The 16,773-nt window shown below is 36.9% G+C and overlaps 1 protein-coding gene across 3 annotated transcripts in view; it reads left to right on the top strand.

Moving 5' to 3' along the window:
- Positions 1-16,773, top strand: part of ANO6 (anoctamin 6) — a 164,907-nt gene that overhangs the window by 112,305 nt on the left and 35,829 nt on the right. For all 3 annotated transcript variants that reach the window (XM_016146447.2, XM_016146448.2, XM_016146445.2), the window contains 7 exons: positions 2,029-2,094; positions 2,953-3,240; positions 3,417-3,530; positions 5,587-5,702; positions 7,982-8,116; positions 11,285-11,390; positions 15,408-15,468. In XM_016146447.2, the coding sequence (XP_016001933.2) occupies positions 2,029-2,094; positions 2,953-3,240; positions 3,417-3,530; positions 5,587-5,702; positions 7,982-8,116; positions 11,285-11,390; positions 15,408-15,468 (886 nt within the window). The remainder of the gene's footprint in view (positions 1-2,028; positions 2,095-2,952; positions 3,241-3,416; positions 3,531-5,586; positions 5,703-7,981; positions 8,117-11,284; positions 11,391-15,407; positions 15,469-16,773) is intronic.

Genomic DNA, 16,773 nt, shown 5'->3' with positions numbered 1-16,773 from the left:
ATAAATTAATGTGTTGAGTATATGCTTTCAACAAATATGTATTGGGCATACGTTATGTTCCAAATACTGTTGAAAATTGTTTGCAGGATAAAAATGCCTTACCCAATAGTAAAGAAAAAAAGCTGTCAGGAACAAGGAGCGGGCTACCAATCAAAATATGAGAATTAGGATCTAGAGTGAAGAAATACTGCTTAGACGTGAAGCAGGGTGAGTCTGAATCAGCTCCCGAAGTTGAGGTTGGGGATATGGTTGGGGATCAGAGATAGAAAGAGCTGGAAAACTTACCAGGGCAAATTGCAGAGATGGCAGGGGTGGGAGGCGGGCAGAGTAGATAGTCGCCTGCTGGGAGCAGAGTGGGAAAAGCCGCAGCTCAAGCTCTTCTCACTCTCATCTGACTCAGGCGTATCTGGACAATTTGTTCATTTTTAGAGGAGCTGTAGCACGTGCTTGTTTTTTTCTCTTTCTCTAAGTGACTATGGTATGCTCAGATTGTAATGAGCAGTTAAATGTGTTACATTTGCAGAGCTCTTAGAACAGTGTCTGGCATGTTTTAAGTACTCTGTAACCACTTGTTAAATATATAAATATAAAGCAATGTTCTGTTTCTGATACTTAAGCCACAATATAGGTTGAGATCCCACTCGGACTTACATTAAGCCAAATGCCACATGTATTTTTTATTTTTTTCCTTTTTGACTGTCAGCCTTCTTCATACAGCATCTGCTTTACATTCACCAGGTGCTTTCCATGTTAGGCACTGTCCGTAGCACTGCAGCTCAGCCCCTCCTCTGCAAGTTCACATTGGCAACTCATGAATGATGCTCCCTGGGCAATGTGGCCAGACTTCCAGGATTACCTAGGCATTAACCCAGGAGTAATTCCTTTCTATCTTGTTAACAGCTGAAGTTAAAACAAACAAAAAAATGTAATAAAGCCTTGTTAGTCTTCTTCAGTGAGAGAATTGGTCCAATTCACTTCCTGTGATTACTAGAGATAGAAATTCTAGTTTAGGTGCTTCATGTGGTAGTTTAAATCATATAATCCTCACAAGAACCTCAAAAGGAAACTGGTGAGCTTTTTCTCCAATCTACAGATGAGGAAAATGAGGCAAGAGAGTTAAAGTTTCTTACCCAGGATCAAAGAGCTGATAAGTAATGGCCTCAGCATTTGAACACAGGTCATCTGATGTCAGAGCTTAATTCCTAAGTCCACCCATTTTCTTTTTTTCATAAAGCATTATAGCTGCTTCATCATCATTCTTTTAAAAGGTCAAACAAGTCTCTACCTTTACATGTTTCCCTTATAATTTGGAACATATTTTGACAAAAGGCTTAACCAGATATAGACTTTAATATCAATTAATACACTACTACCTTCTATATCTTTTTAAATGGCCATGTAACATGGACAAATATATTATCAGTTAATTAGTTCCCTATTTTTTTAGATTTCAGTTTATTTTTCTATAGCTTCGAAAACATTTCGGTCTTACAGAGAGAAAAATTCCATTGTTTTGCCAAAATTGTCTGTGTTGTTTTATTGAACTTGGTCAAGGCATGCAGAGATGAAATACACGCATCCAAAATTGAACCATTTGAATGTCCAGTATGGAAATAAAATTTTAAAAATCTAGAGTGTTGGATCTGGGCTATAACTGGTAAGTGATGTCAGTGAAGAGGACTCAAAAACCTCTATTTGTGTGCAAAACCTCTTATAAGCCAAAAAAAAGAAATTCCTTGGAATTGTGCCCAAATCAGGGACTTTTGTGCATCTCAAATGGCTGAAAACCCATGGGGACAGCCAAGGGCCTTCCAGTGTGCTAAGGGGATCCAAGTGAGCCCCGCGGCATTCCGTCTGAGGAGTCCAGCACCAGCAGCAGCAGCCACAGCGCCTCCACCGCTTCTGTGCCATTTCCAGCAAATGTCTCTATCAGATTCAAACTGATTTGGTGTTTATTTTTTCTTAAAAAACTTTTTCTGCCCTTGGTAAAACTAAAGGCCTAACATATTTTCCAATTTCTCATGACAGCGAAAAAGACAGGCATATGAGTCTAACCTCATCCATGATGGCCTGCAGCTAGAAGCAACACGATCAGTAAGTGTCTGTCCCTTGCCAGCTCTTGGCTCGCCATTGCTCTCGGGAACCTGCATGTCACGTGGAATGCCAGAATGGCATTTGAAACATGCGACTCCAGTCACGCCTTAGTTGTAGGCTAGGAGGGGAGTCAGTCAAAATCTGCGTTATGGAATGTATCTGTTTCTGATCAAAGCCAGCAGATCTTTTTCAACAGCCAGAGAATGTAGTAATAAATACATGTGTAAATTATTTTCTTATTTTAAGATTTAAAAAAAATTTTATTAATTACCTATAACTTTGTAGTCCTTCTTAACCTTTTTTTTTTGCTCAAATATATACATTTTTCTGTTCCAGAAAGGGGGATTATTAATTTCAGTATTTTAATTTTTTTCCTTTAATATATAGTAAATACACTTCTATAGTAAAAAATATAATTTTTTGACATCCTTTATAATGACCACATAACTTGATATTGGACAGATATATAATAAACAGTCCTCTTTTAGGTTTAAGATTGTTATTATAATAACATCACAATGAGTATTCCATTATTTTAATTTTTCCTTATTTGGATGGAATGATGGGCAAATAACAAGTTTGTTTTTCTTCATTTAAAATGTTAGTAATTTTGTGAAAGAACTATGGTAAGAGTTGCTTTCTCAGTAATTCAAACCAAGAAATTATCTTTAAGGCAAAAATTTATGATCATTTGCAAATCTATTGTATCTTCACTTTTACCGGTGTGTGTGTGTGTGAATGTGTGTTTGTGCACACGAGTGTTTGAACTACCAGCAACATAAGAAAAACTATGAATTTTAAAATAGTGAAAACAGTTGGTTTGGTTTCCTGAATTGTGTTTTTATTCTTTCAATATAGATTTTGGATGACAAACTCGTATTTGTAAAAGTACATGCCCCTTGGGAGGTGTTATGTACATATGCTGAGATAATGCATATCAAATTGCCTCTGAAACCCAATGATCTGAAAACCCGGTCCTCAGCCTTCGGTAATTTCAACTGGTTTACCAAAGTCCTCCAAGTTGATGAAAGCATCATCAAGCCAGAGCAAGAGTTTTTCACTGCCCCATTTGAGAAGAACCGGATGAGTGATTTTTATATTCGTGATAGAGAAACCTTCTTCAATCCAGCCACAAGAAGCCGCATTGTGAGTCTAAACCAAATTTACTTTCCTAGTGGTTTGGTTTGGTTGGTTTAGTTTGGTTTTTAAAAGCTGCCACAGACACAAAAAAGAAATATGCCTACGTGTTCCTGTTCTGTTAGTAAACAGCGATTGGTTAGTTAGCACTGAATAAACCACACACTATTTTGGAATCTTTTTAGGTTTACTTTATCCTCTCTCGGATCAAGTATCAAGTACGGGACAACGTTAAAAAGTTTGGGATTAACAAACTTGTGAGCTCCGGGATCTACAAGGCAGCTTTTCCTCTCCATGATGTAAGTTAAACAGTAAAAACAAAATCAAATACCCTAACATATGTATTCCAGTGTTAGTGGAGAAAGGTAATCTTCTTAACCTAACTTAAGTTTCTTCCTCAGTGAAATGAAAATAATATATCGAAAGGTTACAGGCTTATTCAGGGCAGGAACCAGGTTGTACTGTTCACTGCTGAATCCAAGACATAGAGAAGGCCCAGGGTTTAAATGAGTGAATGAAGGAATGAACAGACGAATGAACAGGAGCCCTCCCATAGTTACTCTGTAAAGTAATGTCGATTAGTAGTTAAGAGCGTGGACTCCGGAGCCGACACGCCTGCTCCACCACTTTCGAGCAGTCATTTAGCCTCTCTTTCCCTCAATTTCATCATCAATAAAATGGGGATAATGAGAGTACCTGCCTTATAGAATTGCTGTGAAGATTAACGAATCCATATCAAATGTTAGAACAGCCCGTAGCATGTAGTAAGTACTATATATATGTTAGATATTTTTATAATTACTGACAGATGTCATTATCAACCAGAAAAGTATTAGTTCTTTGTAAGAAAAATACATGTTAGACCTTCTCATTTATCATTTTCTGTAATACAGGGGTTTTTTTTTTACCCACTGAAACACCATTTCAGACTGTGTGTGCCTTGGAATATCACAGGGCTTTTAAAAAGGCATTTGTCAAGGTTCTTGTCATAATGGCAATACGGCAGAGTGTTGACATTGTTAAAAACTATGTTCTGAGATGACAGCAACTCCTCAAATTCAAGAGCACTTCTCTAGTCGATAACATTTCTCATGAAATGAAATTTTTAAAATGTGAGTTCTTCAGACCCACGGTAATTCCATAAATCCAGGGATATTATGTCTAAGCGCTTTACATAAATTCTTTCATTGAAATAAATTAAATACTATATTATTATCAACTCGATAGTTTGTTACATTTACTATCAATTTACCTGAATCTCTAAGACCAAAGATAGCAAACACTGAAATGGATAATTACTACTGTGTGTACATGCATTTGTGGATGAAGACGATAATCAAAATGTACTGTATAAGATAATAAAACTAGATCATTAAATAGCTACTTAATATACATGCATAAATAGAGACCAGAGAGAAGGGTAGAAAAACAGATGCTAAGTTTCCTGGCTAAGAGACCGCAGCAGTTCAGCCTGACAATCTAGGGGTTTTATATTTGTGCCCCAGCAAAATAAGCAATTATAGCATGACATAAACTCAGAGGACACTTTCAGAGAGCCCTCATGAATATTCATCTGGGATGCCAAGATTCTGTAATATTCAGGTGGCATCTGTCCATGCCCAGGTCTTCTCCACTAAAGCCTCATGTAATTGCAGAGTGCTATATCCAAGCTAAGGAATGAGATCTCATGTGGTATTTGGAAAAGAGGTAAGTGGTCAAGACCCACATTAAGGCTTGGCTGGGAAATAGTCTGGTTCTAATACTGGAGGAAGGAACTGAGTCAGGTGGGAAGAAGAGTGACTGAAATTAAACAGAGGTGGGAAGTTTTATTTTTTGAAGAAGCTAAGCATATAACATGTAAAATTCTTCTACATATTGTCTCTGAATTACTGTTGAATTGGGGGAAGAAGAAGCCTGGATTTTAGAACTGACCCTGCTGCTTACCAGCTAAGGCCCTGCTTTCCCCCAGTGTCCAAGAAGGGGGCTGGACTATCAGGTGTCTCTCCATTGTGGCAGTTTTGGCACTTGAGTGGCCCAGTTTTCATTGTTTAGAGCTGGCCCACTTATAAGACATTAAGCATCCCCAAGGCTCCCACCGAGTATCTACAGTGGTCCTCAGGATTGTAACAATCATGAATTCCTTCCCACCCACATCTGCAAGTGGCCTTCATAGGAGGTGACATTAGTGATACCCTGGTTGAGAATCACTAAAAATATGTGATATATCCATCTGCTTCAACAAATGAGGGCCCCTTGTTCACAAATGACTGTGAAGTGTATTAGAACCACATTTAATAAACAGATTTGTGAACACATGGTGATTGTGATGCTCACTTGTTTGCTTCTGCTTCCCAGTGCAACTTCAGCCATCCATCAAAGGATTTCAACTGCCCAAATGAACGGTACCTTCTGTACAGGGAGTGGGGTCATCCTCGAAGCATATACAAAAAGCAGCCCTTGGATCTTATCAGGTGAGGTGTTGTAGGGACCACTCCAGTGGAAAGAACTCAGGGTTGTCCTCATGCCATCTAAGTGTGACAGTATTGCCAACCACACAAGCTCACATGGACCTCTGAGCCTCGTTGTCCAGAGTCTTTATTGGGGGGATTCATTACATAGACATGACTAATTGAGTCATTGCTCACATGGCTCAGTCTCCAACCTCTTCCTCTCCCCAGAATTCAGGCCAATATATGCGGCTCAAAGTCCCAACCCTCTAATCACATGTTTGGTCTTTCTGGCGTGTCCAGCACCATCCTGAGTCATCTCATTAGCATAAACTCTCTAGGGTGCCCATCAGAAAAGGACGTAAGTATAGCAGGTGACTTGATTTAGCCATTAATAATCTTTAAAGCGTCATAATAATGTAAAGCAAGGAGATTAACCAAAATTATAATGTAACTGTGTCAAGAAGATGTGGTGGATGTGCAGATGAGACAGGGTTGGGGAGGTAGGACAGGTACATTAAAAGAGAGCTTAATCCTCACTTTCCAAAGTAGAACGTCAATAGGCGATACATAAAACTGAAAAATCAATAAGCAACACGACACATATATTAGTTAGAGATATGGAGATAAATATTTCAAGAATCAGCCTTAGGAGTTGAAAGTTGTTGCTGCTAGGCAACAGGAGATGGGGAGGAGGTTGCTTTTTATAATCAGTCTTCTAGAACTATTTAACTCTTTAATGAATGTATAGTCATAACTTTGATTTTAAAAAATCAAAGCTAAATTTTTAAAAACTGGTGTTAAGGCTTGGGATGTTTTTGGCAAAGAGATGATTAGACTCTCACATTTGAAGGGATTCTCATTATTCCCAGCCTTTCAGCATGAACTGAGAGGCAAGCTCTGTTTAAGATTCAGAAATTTTGACATCCTTGCCTACAGTGTAATGTGGATACCTCGGGAAGTAATAAACTCCCTGTCACTATAGATATCCAAGCAGAGACTACATGACCAGCCCACTAAATGTATTGGGATATTTTTACTATTGAGAGGTTAGACCAGGAAACTTTTAACATTCTTTCCAATTTTAAATGTGGCATTTCTAAAGTAGATGGTTGATAAGAACACATTACAGAAAGGCTAACAGCAAAGAGTCCAAGATATCTCAAACCCATTGCCAGGCTTTCTCTCCAGGCTCTATCCTAAGCCTGCCATACAGGTGCAGATAGCAAAGCGCCATTTGCATGAAAATGGACACACTGTTCTCCTGATTGCACATTGGTATCATCCCTTCCTTTTCCCCAGGGATGTGGCCTACACCAGACCTATAACCAGGGAGCTGGTCCAGCCTAGGGATGCTCCTGTATGAAATCTCCCACATCTCTAGATTCTTCTCAGCACTCAGTCCCCACTGGCCTGAGTCCAAGAAATCCATTCCAGCTCCATGCTGAGCTGGAAGTATCACATAGGCCCCAAAGTAAATCTTCATGTCGTACCAGCCAATACCGAGACAGAAGTGAGTCATTCTAGAAAAGTATCAGCAACAGCAACAATCACCTAAACAATCATTTCATAATTTTCTCCTTATCCCTAAAACCTGTTTTTCTGCCTAACTGTATTATATATCTCCCTTTCAGAAACAATCTGGTATTGCTTCATGCCTCGTCTCCCTTCTTGCCTAGCTGACCTCTTCCATTTTACCCCAGAGCATACCACTGAGCAGTTTTTAAACCTTAGGAAAAATTGAAGCGCTCAATAGAAGGAATGTCAGGCAGTGGATTCTTCAGTCGTATCCATCCCACCCTCTTCCACTCTCACAATGAGTTGGTTTTATAAATATTTTTGTGAGAGAGATGTTTCACTACTAATTACTATTATTATCAGTCATTTTCTTGTTATTATTTGTGATTTAGATTATATTTGCTCTAAGGAAGTTCCCTAGATAAGCAAAAGTAGATATCTGTGATGTTCATGTTCATTTCACGCATATTAAAAATAATCTTTTGGAGAATAGTATTTACAAAAAACGATGGTGATACTCTCCATAGTCAGCATTTTCTTCTTCCTTTGCTCCGTTCTAATTTACTTTGCTTCTACAGGCTAACCAGTGGTCAGTACTTCTATGATATGTAAAATAGTTTTGCTTTATACTGGAATTTGGGGTCTGTTACAAAACTGAATGTGTTTTAAGTGTAAAGTCAGAAGTTTAAGCATAAAGCTTCCTTTATTTAAAATCAGAAATTAATATTAGGATGAAGCTGCAGAGTGATTATTTGTGCCTTCTAAACATTTCTGTCTTTCTTCAGGAAATATTACGGAGAGAAGATTGGAATCTATTTTGCTTGGCTGGGCTATTACACTCAGATGCTCCTCCTGGCAGCAGTTGTAGGAGTGGCTTGCTTTGTCTACGGTTATGTTAATCAAAATAACTGTACATGGAGGTAACCTCTGTTTTTTCCTTGTTACCATTCTGAAAAGTTGATGAGACATAAAATTATTTTCAGGTCTTAGACTGTTTTAGTAAAAGAAGACTCAGCACAGAACACTTACTGATTTGGATGATATGCTTCCTTTTTATTCTGAGCATAATAACTAAGTGGAGTGGAAAATTCTTTCCTTAGATAATACAGCCCAGTCTCTGATAGGAATATTACCACCAGGGAACACTTCAATAGTTTAAGACAATACTTTGTTTGAAAAATAAAGGAGATCTGGAGGGAAGACTGTCCTTGAACTTCTGGCCCCAGTCCTACAGCTATGGGCCAAGAACAGCTCTAATTTCCTCAAGGTTTCAAGGGCAAAACTGGTAAAATTGATGTTTTTATGCTTTTAGAAAAGACTTTTTAATGAATATTAAGAAATACATGTTTAAAAACTCAGATAAAAAACTTTTGTTTTACTTTTTTAAAAATTAGCTCTTAAAAATTTAGAGGAAACAATGTCATAAAGAATTAAATGTCAGAATGCGAATAACCAGCTGCACTGTCTAAAGAGAAATACGTGGGTGCCAGAACATTGAATTTCAGCAACACTTTTCTAAATTGTTATTGTTCCTCTGCTTTTGGAGGTTTCTACTTCCAGAAGGGATGAAACACCACAACCAAGTGTTTTCTCTTGATCATCTGGCTTCTATCCAGATGTGATAGCCAGATCAAGATTTCTGGGCACCACCCATGAGCAGACCAAATTTTTCTAGCCCTGAGCCTATCAGGCTGACTCCCAAGGCAGGAAGCTTACATGGCAATGGCAGCCCTGATGTATGGGCATAATTATCCATTCTATTTAATGGAGGATTCTGAGTGTTTTGTACCCATTATGGTTTCTTAGCTAGAAAGCTGCAGATGGTCTTTGAAGTACTTGCTTCTCTTCACCGAAAAAGTTTAGGGCCAAAGACTAAATGTGGATAACTTTTGCCTAAATTTGTCTTTGGCTTCTCACTGCTTTGTATATTGTCCCAGCCAAAAAATAAAAAAATAAAAAAATAATTCTCTCAAAAATACACTTTCAAAGTACAAAAGTTACATTTTTACAAGGTTCTTGAATGGTGATTGTTCCCATTATAATTCATTTTATAAAATCGCCATGACCATCACACCATGTAGTTTCCACTGTTTCACAGATTAATTTGTAAAAAACTGGGGGTGGGGGGGAAGGGCGTTGGAGATATATTCCCCATGCTCAAAACTTTTTTGTCTTCAATTATTTAATTTCTAACTTTTTAAAATATTTAAAATGTATGCATTTTAAATATTTTCAGTTAGTTTTATTACATGTTAAGTAGATTCACAAATAAAAAATACATTTAAGGTGTAAGGAATAATGATCCATCATCCAGTTTAAGAAAAATAACATTACTGTTGCCTCTGAAGTGGTTTACTCAATTGCATTCCCACACTTTCCAGTTTGGAAATAACAACTATAATAAATTTTGATTTTTATCATTTTTTTACATGTATTCTTTATTCTTTATCACATATATTTGTGTCCTTACAAAACATATTTTATTTTGTGTGCTTTTGAAAATATGTGTGCATAAATGGAGGGTACTATAGATATTTCTTCTTCAATAAAATGCCTGTTTAAATCCTATGTTCCTCCTTTAAAAATAACAGCTGTATAGATTTAATTTACATACCATAAAACGCACCCCTTGAAAGTGTGCAATTACACAACTCCAGTCCGATTCACATAAGAGTTCCTCTGAATGGCTTCTCCTAGAGGCGGCCGTCTGCATTAACTTGTAGGAGTTCTTTAACTACTCTAGTGAATAGTCCTTTGTCATTTTTATGTGTTGCAAAACTTCTACCAGTTTGTGGCTGGTTCTTTTTTTCCTCCCTTCATGGTATATTTTAGCATAGTTCTCACTTTTAAATTTATCAATTATTTTTCTTTATGATTTATGCCTTTTGATTTCTCATTAATGGAATTTCTCCTTACTCCAAAGTTATTTAAATATTCTCTTTTTTTTTTCTAACAAGTTGGTACTGTTGCATTCTTATTTTTCACCTGGAATTTATTGGTAAATGATAGAATTTAGGAGTCCAGTTTTATGTTTTCCCATATGGATATTCCATTGCACCAGCCCCATTTATTGAAATGTCAGTTCACACCTTACTGATTTGCTGGGCCAGCCCTGTCATAAGTCAGCTTTTATATATGCAGATGTCTCTTTCTGAACTCTGTATTTGTTCTCTTGGCCAGTTTTTCTTAACCTGTGCCAACAGAACCTTGTTCTTGAGGGATGTCTTTTTTTTTTTTTTTCCTTCAATATCACCACATATTTGACCCCTTTTACTCCATTTCCTCCCCCTTCCCCCTGCCCTCTGGTAACTACTAGTCTATTGTCCATGTTTATGAGTCTCTGTTTGTCATGTTTGTTTGTTGCTTTTAGATTTATAGCCTACATATAAGTGATATTATATGGTTTTCAACTTTTTCAATCAGGCTCATTTCGCTTAGCGTGATTATCTCAAGGTCTATCCACATCGTTGCAAATGGCAATATTTCATCTCTTCTTATGGCTGAATAATAATTCATTGTGGTATATATATATATACCACAGCTTCTTTATCCAATCATCTATCATAGGACACTTCAGTTGCCTTGGGATATCTTGACTCTTTTTGAGCTCTTTGCTCTTCTAATTGAATTTATAGTTAAGTGGGAGAGAAATGACATCTTTAAATATTGATTATGAACATGATAATGTATATAAGATTTGCTATATGTTTTTCACTCTCTCAGAACAGTTTTATAATTTTCTCCATATAAACCTTATATCTCTTGAATTAGATTTATTCCTGGCTCTTTATATTTTTTAAGCTATTGAAAAATGGCATTTTTAAAAATTAATTTCTAATTGCTGAAGTTTATAGGGACACAATTCTTTTCTTGTTTCTGGTCAAAGGAAATACTTTCAGCATTTTGCCATTAAGTATAGTGTTTTTTATAGGGTTCGTGTAGCAAGCCTTTACTGGGTTAATGAAGTCCATTTCCATTTCTAGTTTTATAAGAACTTGGTATACTTCAGTTTTCTTATCGTGAATAGATGTTGGATTCTATCATGCTGGTAGAAATTAAATTAAATTAAATTTTTTTTCTCTCTTTAGCAAAGAAGTTTGTCATCCTGATATTGGTGGCAAGATCATAATGTGTCCTCAGTGTGATTCTCATTGTCAGTTCTGGAAACTCAATATTACTTGCGAGTCCTCAAAGGTAATTTTTGTTATTCCAAACGTTTACAGTTAATGAAAGATATTTTTTTCTTCTAATAATTTTACAACAACATAGAAATTCCCCCCCCCCCCTGAGGAATTTGGAAAGGTAATTTTCAACTAATTTTTCATTCTAAAAGGTAGCTAAGGAATGCATGGGTTAATTCCTCTTTCACACATAATAAATTGAAATTAAAAGCCTTATCTAAAATCTCCTGAAGGGTCGGTGAGGAACTATGGAATTTAAACTATTTGAGTATTTCAAATAATCAAAGCCAAAATCTCAGACTCGACTTAACTCATGAATACTATTTAATAATCAAAGCTGAAATCTCAGACTCGACTTAACTCATGAATACTATTTAATAGGTTTGCTATTAAATAGTATTTTCCATAGTTCAAGTGAGTGAAAACCTGAAATTTCTACTTGTGTTTTCCCACTTTTAAAGTGTGCTGAAACTGTGCTTGGATTTTTAAAGATTTCGCTGGTCAGATTTAGACTATATCTATAAATATGCGTAAGAAAGATTGTGTGTATAAATGACAACAGATACCCACTTTGTCTCTCCAAATATTCCCACAAAACACATCTGGTTCCCCTTATACATACATGCAGATGGTCTTGAGTTATGACTTCTTAAACTCCAGGAGGCTTAGGACAGACACTGAGACAAGAGGGAACTTACTGAAAGGCATGCCAGAAATTCCAGACAGGAAGAGGGATGGTCAGCTTGCTTTGGAGAATTTTCCCAACAACTTTGATATATGATCTCAATGGTTGTCAGCTTTCCTCTGTCCCTTCATTCTGCCATGAAAGTTTAGGAATCCTTATATGACCTCGGAATATTCTGATCTATTCCGTATATCTCTTATTTTAACTGACTGCATTGCTATGATAGTGATGTTACTTTATATTTTATACTTTGCAAAGTCTTGTACTTATCACTTTTGAGACAATCACCCTGTGAGATGGGCAGAATAGATATTATTTCCATTTTAAAGATCAAAACACAAAAGATCCGAAAGTAAATTATGTACTCAAAGTCACCCATCTGGTAACTAAGAAAGCCAAAAATTAACAGAAAATCTGCATTTCTTGCCATTACTGTGTTCCTCACTGCCTAATAGTAGTATCAGACATTTCACTCTCAAATTGAGCTTTGTTTGGAAAATCGTTCCAACACTTAATTAAGATGATTGCAGGGTATTGTCAACACATGAATTTTTACACTTAGTTTATGAATTAGAATAGATTTCATTGCCCACCCCCAAACCATTAAATACATTCTAGACTTACAAATATGTCAAGGGTAACACAAAGTAAAAGACTTGAAGCTAGTGAGAAGGAAGCTGCCTTCCAATGATGTTAACTCACAAAGGTCACAAGTTAGCACGTATCTCCACACACTGGATTTAAGACAAATGCCAATAATAATACCAGAGGTAAGTTGTGCTCCGCAAAGTACAATTGCAAATTTCATATTCTTTAAGAAATTCTCTTTCGACACCCTACCCCCACCTTATTTCTCCTTTCTCCTGCTCCCGTCTGCCCATCCTTAAGCACATGACTTTTAAATGTGTCCCTGCATACATTTTTTTCATTGTTTTGGAAAAAATGAATCATTCTATTCCAGTTTTTTGAAGGATCCCTTGAGCCTTGTCAGAGTGATTTACAAAAGGAAGGAAGTATATTTTTAAAATGACTAAAAGAATGAAATTAAAAAATAAGTTTAAAAAGCAGAAAAAGAGAGCACCTGTTCATGCTTTCATTTCTACCTTTCTTTTGGAAAGAGATGGAGTAGTCACTAACTGACATGTATGCTAAAAGGGTTAACAAATTAGAAATATAAAATCAAGATCGAGGAAATGAAGAAACAGTTGTGAAAATAATCAAGGTTAATATGTTTTTGTGATTGGGCATTGAATAAGGTTCTTAGTTTTTTGGCTGTCAAGTTAAAGGGGAACAGGGTAAGTTATATAATATTTTGTTCTTAGAAAGACATTGTTATAAAATTTTTATTTTGTTCCTTTGCAGGATGAAAGCATAGCATGGTTATTTTTCTAGATTCTGATTGGCTCCTCTCTTGAAATTGTCATGCCTGCATGTGCAGCCCTCTCTTTTCTTTTCCTGTTCCATGTGACTAAAGCAGCATACTGACTTGGGACTACCCTCTACACAGCTGGCTTTCCCTTTCTGCGCCATCCTGCCAAGGAAGCTAAGCCAAGCTTCCTACCAAGAACACCCCTTGCTTACCATCTCCCCTACTTCCTGATTCTGTGTCATTTATGGGGCACATGGAGAAGAGAGGCCAATCATCTCATTCTCCTCAAGTCCTTGATTTTCAATATGTGGCAAAAATAGTGACTCTATCCAAGCCACATAATTGCCTGTCATAGGAGTATAAGGCACATCTCTTGGCTTGAGCTAGACAACTGGGGTGATCTTGGCATCATTAGTAAACCTGCTTTTTCTTGTTGCTCCTATTTTTTTTCTCTCTTGCACTAACAGATGTGCTTTTTTTTTTCCTTTTTTTTAGCATTGTAGGGCAAAGAATTCACAGGTAGGATTTCTTCTTTGTGCAGTGGGTGGGCAGAGATGTCAGGGCAAGCAGGGAGGTATCGGATACAGAGAGGCTTGCATTGATTCATAAAAGAGTAATAACACTGGACAGAGCCTTCAATAATAATAGCATGATAACATGCAGGACTATTTTTCATAAAATGTTTCTTATAATTTCAATAAGGGATAAGGCATAGTAAAAGACAACTTGGAGAGGATGGTTCTGTAAGAGTCAAAGCTAAAAGATTGAAATGTGTGATTCAGGGGATTCCAAGACTAGAGGAGAAGGTAGAGAGCTTTGTTCCCCAGAGCCTTCATTCATTTATTCATGGTCTTCCATGAGCTTGATTTTTTGAGAGGAAAAATTGGATTATAGCAATTTGAGATGTGCTTTCTGATCAGGGTCTCAAAGGATGATTGAGGGGCATTTCTAGGCTTTGAAAAACAGATGTATGAGAAGATATTTAGGTGGATTTTTTTTAAATGAAAATAACATAACTAATATTTTTACGTAGATGAAAGATTACCCACTTTACATCAGTATAAAAAGCAACCAAAATAGTTACCTAAAACAAAGTAGACCTATAGCTTCTTTTTCTGACTTGTTGTCTTTACTTTTCACATAAACCTTCATAAAGATGACATTATAGATGTTTGCCATTTTTTTCATTAACTTTACAGATATTCTTAAGAGATATAAAAAAGCTGACTAATGAAAAAGTAACCGAAAGATTTTTCCAGGAATTCATAGAGGGAGATAGGTGGCTTATATACTAGTAGAGAGATGAAACTTAGCAGAACTAGTGACTAGAACCTTCTTTGCACAGGTATGTGACTTATTCATTTATAGTCACTGTATACTTTATGTCAGCAAAAGCACTTGTGCATCCTTATTCTCAAGGAAGCCTCTGTCAGTGATGGTAGGAAAGCCTGCATTGGGTTTGAGGGGAAGAGCCGTCTCAGAATAAACCAGCTTTGTGCTTCTCTTAACAATTAAAACAAGAATTCAGAAATGAGTTCTCTGATCAGGGGAGGATGGTGATAAGATGCAAATCATAATCCAAAAGTTGCTTGGAGTTCATTGTACTCTTAGGACCATACTACTTCCTCACATTCTTTTTATGACAACTCATTAGGTGAGGCCATTATTTCAAAGCCTCATAGAGACTTTAAATGGAATGGAAACTTAGCAGCTATGCCTATTTCTTTGTCATGATATGGAAAGATTCTATTGGAAAAGGCACTCTGGTAAGTACAGCAAAGGCTGTTTCCAAAAGAACAAGAAATCCCATCTGTAAGTATGTAGTACCTATAGTGATTGTTAAACTAGGTATCAGCTTTAAAAAGAAGTTCAGACTGTATAATACACAAAGTGTTACATATTTGATGAATTCTATTAAGTGGAGAATTCTAGTAAGTGGAGAACAGCATTCATTTATATGTTATTGTATTTTCCAGAAATTGTGCATCTTTGACAGTTTTGGAACCCTAGTCTTTGCAGTATTTATGGGAGTATGGGGTAAGTTCTTTTCAATTTTTTTTTTCAGTTTACTTTTGCATCTTAACATTAAAAAAATATCCCTAAGATCACACAAGCACCTGATTTAACAGAATTATACAAGTTTCATTCAGGCTATCAAAGTAACCCACTTTTAATGCTCAGATTGCCCAAGTTTCAGCTCCCCTAGAATCCACTTATAACCTTTATGCCATTGTGTCAGTTATTTCATAAGAGACTGCCTCAAAATGTAATGGCTTAAAACACATTTATCATCCTCCTGAACCTCTGAGTCAGCTGGGAGGTTCTTCAGGCATGGGCTGGCTCAGCTCATCTCTCCTTCGAGCTGGCAGCTCCACTGGTGTAGATGGTCCCACAGTCACCTGGCTGGTTTGGTCTTGCTCCATGTGGCCTCTCCTCCTCCAGTGGGCTGGCCTAGGATTCTCTTCACATGGTGGTTTTAGGGTTCCAAAGAGAAGTAAAATAGGACAAAACCCAATGCACGGCCATTTTTTTTAGCTTACAATTGCATCAAGGTTACAAATGTCCCATCAGCCAAAGCAAGTCATGGCCAAGCCAATAATAATGTGAGGAGGTGGGAAGACTCCACAAGGGCTTGGATGGAGGGGGACACGATTCATTATGAGCCATTATTGTAACAGTCCCACAGGTGGGAACCCACCTGACGTTCATGGGGTTGGGGTTTTGGGGGAAGCACCAACACAGAGATTACAGGAGCTGTCTTCTTTTTATACATTTCTACATGAGTGAGTATTTAGTAAGCATGCGCGACTCTTATAATATCACATCCTATTTAATAAGTTGAACAAATATAATCCTAAACAATATTCTCATATAGAAGCTTTAACATTATATTATTTACTTTGAATAGCATCATCAATGAGGCAATTATTCTCTTTAAATGCAAACTTTTACATATTTAATGGATGTAAATGTACTACCAAAGAAGAAAAAAGATTCCATTTTCAAAGACAAATGTGTTTCCAATTTCAATGGGTAAGTCAAAGGGAAAATAGAGTTCAGGTTATAGATGGGTGGGAGAAGAAACGGAACTAAAGTCTCTTAAGGTAACGTGTTGACACATGTGACTCACAGCACCCAGTTCTTTACCGCTGTCCTTGCAGCATTTCTCTTTTGCAGTGGTTGTGCCTATGAAGGGTCACCAAATGGATCTCAAAGCAGACAGCAATTATTTTGGACACTTTTTAGGGATACCAGGTGCCACTCCTGGATAAAGTAGACTGTAAGATCGCCCTACTTATCTATTAAGTTACATTGTCATTCAAACACTTAGCATGTTTTAGT

The sequence above is a fragment of the Rousettus aegyptiacus genome, unplaced genomic scaffold, assembly GCF_014176215.1.
Source record: "Rousettus aegyptiacus isolate mRouAeg1 unplaced genomic scaffold, mRouAeg1.p scaffold_m13_p_2, whole genome shotgun sequence".
NCBI lineage: Eukaryota > Metazoa > Chordata > Mammalia > Chiroptera > Pteropodidae > Rousettus > Rousettus aegyptiacus.
The sequence above is the reverse complement of the archived record's forward strand: the minus strand, read 5'-3'. Positions and strand labels throughout refer to the sequence as shown.